Raw genomic sequence first — 11843 nt, 5'->3', positions numbered from 1 at the left:
CTCAGATTTATTTTATTAAACTTTTTAGTTTACTCTTTATAAGTTTCAATAAGACCTTATTCTTCTTGGTGAAAATTGGGTCATAACAAATCTTTCTCTCTCTTTTAAAAATAAAGTTATTTGAAATAAATAAATATATAATATATATATATAATATATATATATATATATATATATATATATATATATATATATATAAAAAATAAATATGCATTTTATAAATAGATTCCTCCTTATGTACAATATCCTTTACATACAAATTAATAATGTTCCTCTGATCTGGGAACATCACACGTCATGCTCTGTCCAGTATTCAAGACACACTTCATAACTACTTCAGCAGGATCGAATCCACTGTTCTTCTTTCCCATGATGCACTATCTCTCAGATTATCATCAGAATCTGCAAGTCAGCATTTTTGTGGTCTTTTTCTCTCCTTCTGTTACATTTAAAACACGTCAATGTCCATAACATGTGATACTCCACTTTTGTGCCTGTGTTTCTACCAGGTAATAAGCAACCGGAAAAGAAAAGAAGGTTATATAAAGGGTCCCAAACAAGAGGCTTGATAATACACATGAAACAATGAGGAATGGCAGTGTTGAATTCATCGTAAGTGCTTTTCTAGGTAATGTACAGGTACAGGAATGACAGCACTCCTAGTAAAAGGAAAGCTTAAGAGCCCTTGTATGTACACTGCATACAGGAGTGCACCGGGCATCACCTATAGTGGAATAGGTCTCTGTACATTGCTGGTATTTTATCAGGGTCCACAGGCCTTGGCAGAAAATGACTGAATTTTTGATGTCTTTTAGTCCTATACCCCTCTCTAGGGGAGCCATCTTTATTTAGTGCTACATAGTACGGTCTTTCACCATCTGGGTGTTTGTATACATCAGATGCATATGTGTTGTACCAGTTTTCCTCAAGTTGTTCCCGGAAAACACATTCCCTTGTCAATTTTTTCTGTGAAAATAAAACAGAGTTAATCAGAATATATTTGTTTTGGCATGATGAAAAAAATGTCCTTTCTAATTTTGCCAGTGAACACTTTGCAGAAAGCAAGTTTATCTAAAAAAAAAACTAACAATGAATCCTTCCCCTACTCAAAAAAAAAAGGAAAAGAAAGAGAGATATAAAGTCATGCTTAATATTTTAACTTACATGAAAGCAATTCATTCATAAAAATATCAACATATGAAACAGTGAAAGAAAAAAGAAAAAAATGCTAACATACGCATGGCACAATGCCAGGGTAATCCTATGGCTAGGCTTGTAAAGGCCCCAGGACCATTAGCCTAGTACACACCTGTGAACCTGTGTGTGTGTCTGGATGTGCCTGTACATGTGCAGTTAACATGTGCAAAGTGTCTGTGTCCTTGCATTTCATCTTTCTATAAGATTTTCATTTTATACATTAATTTTAAGAGTACCAATGAAGTATATGGAAAAGGGGCATCAATCACAGACTGCTCAGCCCGCGTCGGAGGATGTCAGTCTATGAAGTAGAAGCTCTTAAGCATAGCAGGATGGGGCAGCATAAAACAGTCAGCAGAAATGTAGGAAGTCCTATATAAATGCAGACTCCTATAACCCCCTTCATACATATTCTGACCTAAATCTTGTGCTTTCACACATTTGCTAATGACATTTTCAGGCATGGAGAATGTTATGTGCAACTTCATTTAGTTAGACAAAATTCTGAGGTAATTACTGATTATACCAAAGTTTTACAGATAAAACAGTTCAGCCCTTATGCCATCTGCGGACATTTTGCTCTGTTATTTTCATACTATCTCTGACATATTTAACCATAAGTATGAAATTAGTAGATAGCTGAAGCTAAATCCAAGGAGACTGATACGTGAATTAATTAGTAGATAGCCGAAGCTAAATCCAAGGAGACTGATATGTGAATTTGCAGTCCACTGAATTGCTCATAGGTGTGCAATGGGTGTCTGTCGGTGTTCTTGTGAATGTGTATGTATGTATGTATGTATGTATGTATCAGTGATTTTGTGGTAATGGACTGACACCCCATCTAATACTAGTACCCCTAGTATGTTCATTGCTTGCTGTAGTGTTTCAGCTCCCTTTAAAAATAAATAGGGCAAATCAGGTATCAGAAAAAGAATGAATAAGTGTACACCAACTTCACTGTTGTACATTTGCTATTCATTATATGTGCTACTATCACAAGTCTACAACTGCATTCATAGTATCAATACAAGTACTACAGAGCTACTCTTAGTTTTACTTAAATCGCATGTTATAAACGATGCATTAGACATACAAGTGCAGTTGAAAGTGTGTAAATGTTGCATAAAATAAAGTGCTTCACTGGTAATCATTTGAAATGTTCAGACCCACTCAGCGGGTCCCAAAACAAGAAGACTGAATGGTTGAAAAAAGGGACTTACACATGCTGAGTCCAAGATGACCATTTCAAAGAATATCTCCTTTTCTGTGAGGTATAGTGATGTTGGTGTGTGTATATATGTTTGGAAGTGTGGAAGGAGGCTTGTCCTCCTTGCAAAAAAGAATGAACAACTTTTCCTTATCTAAGAAAGTATTATAATTTCTGGATTTCTGTAATGTTGTAGTTTAGTAAACTCTGACTTAACAGTTTTTTTTCCTTTCTGTCTCATTTCTCTGCTATTTAGATGTCTTGGTGTTCACCTTGTTAAGCTGCTTCCTTTATTTGGGCTACGCTAACTTAATCTGTACAAACTGATGACATTCCACTGCATAAACCTCCCTGTGTCACATACAACTAATGTAACTATTATTTTTAAGCAAAACTGTAAATGATGTAAATGATGTCATTGGTGTCTGAATAATGGAACTGTTGGTCATGAGTGAAACGGACTGTAAATGATGTAACAATGCAAATGATGTCCATGATGTCTGTATAATGGAACTTTTCTCCCTGAGCATCTGCTGAAAAACGATACTACTCATTTGGACTTTCCAGGTAAACAAATGCAAATAAATAAACACAAATAAATCATGCATTACTTTAACTGGGAATTTGTCTTATTCATCTTCCATCTTACTGTGCATCACTTTTTAGAATTGTGACCCAGGGAAAGCCCATGGAGTATGGTGTTAGCAATCCAGTCCTATCTTATTTAGGTGACACTAGATCTAAAAACATTAATCTCTGCTAGATCAATCAGTTAACTACTGATGTGTAAAGGGAGCAGTTTTCCGGTAACACCTGTAGAGGGAGCAGTTTTGCATCAATGTTTTTGTGGTAGCATGGAGATGGTCACAGCTGAGACTATAGCTCATGTTGTCATGACAGCAGCCTGAGAATGTTGATTGACAGCAGTGTGAATAAGTGAGGGGAGAGGGTGGTCCTGGAACTAACAAAATTTTAGTCTTTATGAAAGAAATTTAATTTAGATATTCTTTGTAACTTATAAACAAAAATATTTATTGTGGTGTATTTAAAAGATGGCAAAGAACACAAACCAAAGAGCTACACTGAAAATCAGCTTACTGAACACTTTCTTTCAAAATTCTAAGAGCATGGAATAATTCTGAGTGCCCCTATTTTAAACTTACAGATAAAGCAGCTTAGAGAAGGTAGCTCAGAAATACCATCTTCAGAGAAACAGAGTGCATTGTGGAAGCTAGAAAGCTTAGCAGAAAACAAAAAAACATGTCAGTATACTCCTCTCAGGGGCATCAGACCACTTTGGGGTGAAACAAATACTACTGAAACTATTACAGTGAAATAAAACTATATTTTGTTATATATATATATATATATATATATATATATATATATATATATATATATATATATATATATAATTTATTTCTAAAGTATTTGGAATTAGAAGCTTGATCACATGCATTCCCCCCTGGGTGTTTACCCTGTGATGTGGCAGTGTGGCAACTCTTATGTAGGCCAAACTTCATTGTCCTACAAGCCAAGCCTGGCCATTCATTTAAGTGACATAAAGTGCAAAAGGGAAAGAAGTGCATTATGCAAGCACACTTCGATTCATACAGCACAATTTTCATTTATTTGGGTGGATCAGGTTTTTGGGCCTGCTACCAGCACTAAGAAAAATGAATTGTTAAATCAAAAGAAAAAGATGGGTACTTTTCCGTTAACCCCCTACCAAGTGTCTCGCCTTATTCCTAACAAGTATGGTTATGTTGTTTCAACATACCTGTTCCCTCTTCTACCTCTTTTTTTTTTTTTTTTTTTACCTTTTACTTAATCGGGTTGTTACATTTTTAGCCTTTAAATTATTCTTGGAGTCAATGATTACTACACTCTTCAAAATAAGAAACCACTTCTCTTTCTGATCCTCAGCTATGATTTGCAAACAGTGTTTCTATGATGTTTATTGGTCGGAGATTGAGATCTGCTCTCATATGAGGTTTCACTTCTGAACTACATGCATTATCCAAAAGGATCATCACTGATCAGGCTTACCTCTTTCACAGATAAAAACTCCAATAGTGGGAAAACTAAATGCCGGTGTAATAAGTGGGCGATCTCTGTTGTGAGATTGTACTCCGCCATTGTTTAACGGAAAAATAAAGCTTTCTGTCGCTGGAAGCCCATAAAGCATGAAAACTAACTTCATTCGCAGTGCTGAAAAACTATTAAAATATGCACAAACAATGGTGCTCTGTGAAAGTAGTTTCATTTGGTATTAAACTATTGAAGTTGTATTTCACTAACGAACATTTTGTCAGGAGCTAAAGATATTATGAGGAACAGACCAAAAATATGAAGTAAAAGCCTGGGCATTCTGTGAAAATCTTGACGATTGAGAGGTTGTGTGTGTGGGAAAATTTTTAGGGCATAACACTTAACACCCAAGGTCAGAGACAAATCCAGACACAAATGGAGACACTTGTTTAACATTAGTAGTAAAACTTGAAAAGCTGACAGAATAAGAAATAAGGCGAGACATGTGGTAGGGGTTTAACAGAAAAGTACCAAAAGGTGTACTCTTTCTTTTGTTTCCCTTATGAAGCCAGAATTAAATGTGTAGTATTTAATGCTCATTTTAAAAGGTTATACAGTATTGTTTAATTCTGGTTAATGTCACTTTTAGTCACCAGATGGCAGTATTATACAGTGTCCCCATTAAAATGCCTATTTTGTTTTTCTGTTTTTTTTTTCCCCTCCTAATTTTTATTTATTATTTATTATTTGGTTATTATTGTTTGTTTACAGGGAAACTCTGAGCCCACTGGGTACCTGTTTTCAGCAGTGGCCTGGGGAGAAAATCTCCAAGTAACTCTATAAAACACATTCTGCAAATATACATTGCAAACCTGTTGCAAAAGATACTTTACATTACAAACGTATACAGTCATATTACATTAAACATATTAAAGTAATAAAACATTTTTGTTTACAAATATTATACAGCAAAAACATTTTCTATATGAACAGCAAGTCTGAAATAAAGAAGATGGATAAGAGATGTTAAGGATGTGTGTGTATTCATGCATAAAAAACTCAAAGTGCAATAGAGTAAAAGTAAATATCAGAAATGTGGTAAAACTTCAGAGATATTATTACACAGATACAGAAAAGATTAGAAAGCAGTTCATCTTTGAGAAAAGTTATACTCTACGGCAAAACAGCTGTTGTAAGAAAGTCAGATAAGAATGATGGAGTAGAGATGAGGTGTGTGTGGTAGAGAAAGGGGTATTTTAAAGTAGGAAGGGTTCAGCCTTTTTGAATTAACTATAATATTCATCCACTGCCTGTAAGTATAGTGTGTATCTATAAAAATTGATATAAGTACTGAAGGTCTAACAGCAGTGAAAAAATTGTTTGAGAAATCCTGACTCTGCACATTTGTATTTAATTAATTCATTTATTTACATTTGTTTACCAGGTAGTGTCTGACTGGGCCAGGAGCCTATTTTCAGTGGAGACTGGGGGAGAAAAGCTCCAACAAATAATTGGCAGAAAAACAGCAGTGCAAAAATACAGCATAGTACCACATACGGTGTACAAATACAGAAATATTTGATTAAAAGTTACAAGGAGGCTAGTTTACAATATACAATTGAGTATACAAATCATGATAAGAATAAGCAAACTTTTTTTTTTTTTTTTTACATAGTTGCTAGGTTAGGAGAAGAGAAGCAGATAGATATAATAACTTGCTGTCTCATAAGAGGATATAAGTTGGTATGTATACAAAGTTGATCTAGTTATTCTAACAGCCAACATGTCGGTGTAATTAGCCTCAAACTGTGCTGGAGCATAGCCAGTGATTAGTGAGGTGTCCTTTAGGAATAGTTTGAATTTGTGACTGTTTGGGTTTTTTAGGATGTGTCGGGGTGGTAAGTTCCAGCTTTTGACTTTATCATTAAATATTCATATTTATAATTCACTTCTGGAGTGTTGCTCTTTGGGGAATGTATTCATATGGGTCTATTTCATACAGTTGAGTGACCGAAAGATCAACATCCATAATGTAGAGACAACAAGATTGAAACTACAGAATATCTAAAGCCCATAATCATTGAAACTCATAATATCAAGGACTACTCATGAGAATGTTTAAGCTAAAACAATTCTAATTGCACATACATTATTGCGCTATCACAGATTTTTATTGCATATGTATTGCTGTGCAATGCATAAATTCCTCACGTTACTGTGTAGTAAAAGACTGTTCAATTTAAACTTGCAGGTATGGTACAATATTTTGAGTATACAACCATGCTTTAATCCCTTATCAGTATTAGCTATAACTATTTAGCATCTCTGGAACATGCTCGCCCACCTAAATGATGAAGGCATAGTGCCTTTCTCACTACACAATGATGTAAATCTGTATATATCGCTTGTAGTGAAAGTAAGTATTTGTGCATTTGGCTGCAACACCACCACCATGGTAGAAACAGTGTAGTATGCACCCAGCTCGTTGGGGGGTGTATATAGTACTAAAACTTCCTGGAAAGGCAAAGATATACTAATATTAGATGGCTACGACTATAATCTTAAAGGGACTCAAAAACATAAGCAACAGCGATCCTGTAAGTCAAAGTTAAGAGAGAAGTACAGGAGTCAAGCAGTAATGTCTGTGTTGCAAATGGTGAGAAATTGGTCAAATAAGTTCCACATAACCATGTAAGTGATCCCATGGAAATTGAGAAGTATCCACTCACAAGAACCAAGAAACAAACTGGAAAAATGTTAACCCAGAAAAAAGTCCTCAAACAATCAAGTGCACACAAAAGTCCTGGGAACATATACCAAGCAGAAACTTGCTATACCAAATAATCCTTTGAAAAATGTTCTCCTTGAGCAAGTCTTGTAGAATAAAAACACAGCTTTATTACGAAAATGCAGTAGGTAAGCGCTTTCATGGGACTACCTCCCACTTCATCAGACCATTACAATAGCAGTATTATCCACTTATTTATAAGGCAAGTTAAATTGGTAATACCAATTAAATAGTAATTGCCCATTCATTTTATAGAGATACTCATCTCTACTTGAATCACTTGCATTGTTTCTATTTAAACATTACTAATATAAAAACACATATACAAGTACATAAAAAATATAAAATACATACATAAAAATAATAAAACGAATCCATTAACTGTTTCCCATGTCATACTTCAGTTTCATCCTAAGTATGCACCATTCTGTTGTAAACTTCATAACTTTGATTTAACATACAGGTTAATACCACTGCTAACATAATTCCTATTCATACTGGGTCTCATTGACGTAGAGACCTGTTCTTTAGTATAGGCTTTAATGGTATCCTGTCATTTAGTCCCTTACCTCTGTTGCCTCTTAACCTGACTATCCACCTTATTTCTGATGTTTCTGTTTTGTTGATTTCAATTAAAAACAGTGTAACTTTGTACAGAGATATGCCAAGCTTGTTGGTTGGTGATGATGAAGCTAGTACCTCTTTAGAAAGTGATGTAGCATTTCCAAGCAGGAAAACCATGTTACAGCAAGTCAGCAGAGCTAGATGAAAACATATGTTGACTGCTGTGCCTCAGGATATCCCACTGTATAGGATATCTGCGAAAGAGTACTCATTAATGTCTAGATGAAAACGTATGTTGACTACATATGTATAGGATATCTGCGAAAGAGTACTCATTAATGTATGGGGCATTCATTAACAAGCTTATGTTAGATGTACAGAGTGACAGTCATGTGCTTGAATTCTCAACTTTAGACAATTTGGCTGATTTAAGTAGAGCAGCAATATAGGTGATGGAGGGAACTTTTAATTTACTGCTTAATAACTAAAAAGCCACTGAAAGCATACAATTTCATGTGTCAATGTGTATGTGATCTGGTGACCACTTCTGATTAACTGCTAATGTTAATTACATTTGATGCGACTTTGAGGTTGTCACAATTAAGAGTATACAGGGGACTATTAGTGGTACCGAATCAAAGGACTGTCATGTTAATTACATTTGATGCGACTTTGAGGTTGTCACAATTAAGAGTATAGAGGGGACAATTAGTGGTACCGAATCAAAGGACTGTCATGTTAATTACATTTGATGTGACTTTGAGGTTGTCACAATTAAGAGTATACAGGGGACTATTAGTGGTACCGAATCAAAGGACTGTCATGTTAATTACATTTGATGTGACTTTGAGGTTGTCACAATTAAGAGTATACAGGGGACTATTAGTGGTACCGAATCAAAGGACTGTCTGCTCCCTTTCAGTCAGAACCTTTGGCTCAAAGTTCAGCATCTCAGCCTATAGACTATAGGTCTTATATGGTAAATCTGCAAGTTTCCATTTAGCACAAAAAAAGACTTATTGTTATCTTTTTGAATGAAGATGAAGTGTTGCCTGCTTTTAATCTTCTAAGTTCTACATTCTCTACTGTAGGAAAGGGCATGCTGACCTGTTTTACAGTTTGGTATGTATTAGGTAAACTGAGGAAGTTCAGACCCACACAGCAACAACATTTTTCTCTGCTCTTAAAGCAATAATCTCAGTTACAGAGAAAGGAACACTTTTTTGACTAACAGGTTCATAGGTTTATAGTTAATTAATAGGATAGCTGCCACTGCAGGCCATTTTAAGCATAGCCAATTTCCCTACCAAAGGTTAGAATCAAGCTCTATCCCACGTGTCAGTGAGGCAAACACCTTAACCAATATACCACACCAACCCCCATTCCTTCATCCATGACTCTACAGTAGGTCAGAATGGTGTCACACACTATGTGCTGCCTCTAGGGATATAACAGAAGTTCATCGTTGTTATTAAAGAAAGACTTTTATTTACCTTATATATTTTAAGGAAATACTTTTTTTTGTAATTTATTTACTTATGTATACATTAGCATTTGTTTACCAAGCACTTTGTTTTACATAGTCCATACACAAAATACAACACTGTTTACAACACTATCACATTCATTTAGACACTTATTTTGGCAGGGTACACCACACTACTCTATAACTGACCAACACCTGGACTCAATCCATTGGTTTTCAGACTGCTGGATAGCCTATATATTCTGGATAGGCCATCCACATCATGGAGAGTTGAACTGATAGGCCATCCACATCATGGAGAATTGAAGTGAGACGGTGCTGTACTTTAAAAAGCTGCAGCCAATTCAGTGCAGTTTTTGCCTTCTCCAGTTTTGCTAACACTCTCAATCTTGACATTGGGTAGCTATCTATGTCAGAAATACCGTCAACCTTTGTAAAATCACTACTTACCTCAAATGTTTAATTAGGGTTGAGGTTAATGTTGAGGGGCTGTTGCAATTATGTTATGACTCTATTACTTTTTGCACAACCTTTCCTTCTACCTCTAACATTCTCTAAGGTTTCAATTTAGCTTTGTCTCCTAGAATGGTTTGACTGTGGTATTGAATCAGATTTCGACCAGGAATCACTGAAAGCATTTCCTTAGTCCTTAACAGAAGTAATACAACTTAATTTTGGTGCCTTATACAGAAAAGTGTGATTTTGCTAAATGGCAGGGTCTGTGTGAAATAGCACAGAACTTAAAATAAATAAATTATGGGGTTACGCAGACTGGAAAAGACAAAAACAAATATATGATATTATTATTCTAAAGTCATACATGCTACGGTGGTACAGCGGTAGCGTTGTTACGTCACAGCAAGAGGTTCTCCGGTACGATTCTTGGTTTGGCTTGGGAGTGCCTTCTGTGTAGAGTCTGCATGCCCTCCCCGCGGTTGGGTAGCGTTCGAAAGACATGCATGCGTAAATGGGCGTGCCTTAGTTGAAGGTTGGGTGTCAAGCTGGCACCTCGGCATTTTGTAAAAAATCTACTGCCAATCATTAGTGGACCGGAGTTCCACTGTGGCGACCCCTTACTGGGGAAAAAGCCGAAAGACCAACATTATTCTAAAGTCATATGAAGAAGTTCTGTAGTTAGTTTACAGAAACAATCTGGTGATGAAAGAGACAAAAGGGAGTTTACGTTAAAAAACATAAAAGTGTTTTCATGGCAGAATAGATCTGATTCAATATCATACTGAAATTATTCCTGGGGGAAAGGGTCAGCTTAAAATTGTACAGAACACCAATGCCACCAAGATCCAGAAGAGGAAGTATGCAATGCTTATTTTTGGGTTGATAAAGAAATCAAAAAGTGAACATACCAATCCAATCCTATCATGTTAGCCACAAAGTCTGATGTAACAATCAGGTTTTGTAATCAAAATGGGCAGCTGAACAGCATTTCAGAATTTAATGGCTATCCAATGCCTAATGTTGATGAACTAACAAAGGGAGGACAGGGTTAAATGCAACACATAGATAGGTAGGTAGATAGATGGGCATTTTAAGTAGCCCATCAATTAACATATTTTGGGAGGTGAAAGAAACCAGGTTACATAGAGAAAGTAAGCACAGAAATAGGAAGACCAGGCAAACCGCATGCAGTGTCTGGAGATTAAAAATGAACCCTTGGAGCTATAAGCAGAGAACCACTGAACCACAATGATGCCCAGAAAAAAAATATTACTAGAATAAATTTCTTTAAATTTGTCTTTAAATATTACTCACCCATAACTCCATTTCTTATATCACTACTTTGTACCAAAGTCATTCCTACGCATCATTTCTTTAGTCCATTTATTCTTTTATATCCTTTCCTTATCCTCAGTTTTTTACCATCATCACCAAATCTTAGCCAAATGGTCAAGTGATAAGAAAAGCCTGTAACACATCATTTCATTCCTGCCTTTACTGATCTTTTAATATTATGTAACCTACTTCGACCTGCCTCCAAATACCATAATTCCACAATTATTTTTATATTTCTCCCTAGTTTTGTCTGCTTCTTCTATAAATTACAACTATAGTCTCCTATCTAAACAAAACACATATTAGACAAAAGGGACATTTTTCAAACTCTCCTTTCCCTTCTGATACACCAGTTGGGATAAATTTGCCAATTTACCAGAAGTGACAGCCTTTTCAAATTATATATATATATATATATATATATATATATATATATATATATATATATATATATCTCCCACATTTTGTCACAATAGAATCTATTATCTTTACTCTTACCTTTTCTTAACACATCCACAGTCAAACACTCATCTTCATCAGCTATTCAAATTCCATGTCTACATAAGACCTCAGTGTAATTTCTCTGCATTTCTTTAGGTAACGTAATATCCAGCATGTGCTGACTTATTTACCTATACCATAACAAAACTGAATTTCATATTGGTTCATAGGTTGGTACTAGGCTATCAGCCCTAGGGCCTATACAAGCCTAGCCATAACAATTCCCTGGCTATTTCTTCCCACACTATTTACTTCCCTGGACCCCTGTCTAGCAA

General features: G+C 35.5%; 1 protein-coding gene across 1 annotated transcript in view; it reads right to left on the bottom strand.

The window, feature by feature from the left end:
• Nucleotides 1–217: 217 nt before the first annotated feature.
• FGF16 (fibroblast growth factor 16) overlaps nt 218–11843 on the bottom strand; it is a 46515-nt gene continuing 34889 nt past the window's right edge. Inside the window, exon 3 of the mRNA XM_044057675.1 lies at nt 218–966. Within this exon, the coding sequence (XP_043913610.1) occupies nt 721–966 (246 nt within the window). The 3' untranslated portion in view covers nt 218–720. The remainder of the gene's footprint in view (nt 967–11843) is intronic.

This window comes from Protopterus annectens, chromosome 15.part0, assembly GCF_019279795.1.
Source record: "Protopterus annectens isolate FY-2018-M chromosome 15.part0, PAN1.0, whole genome shotgun sequence".
Lineage (NCBI taxonomy): Eukaryota > Metazoa > Chordata > Ceratodontiformes > Protopteridae > Protopterus > Protopterus annectens.
This window is presented reverse-complemented; position numbering and strand designations above follow the sequence as displayed.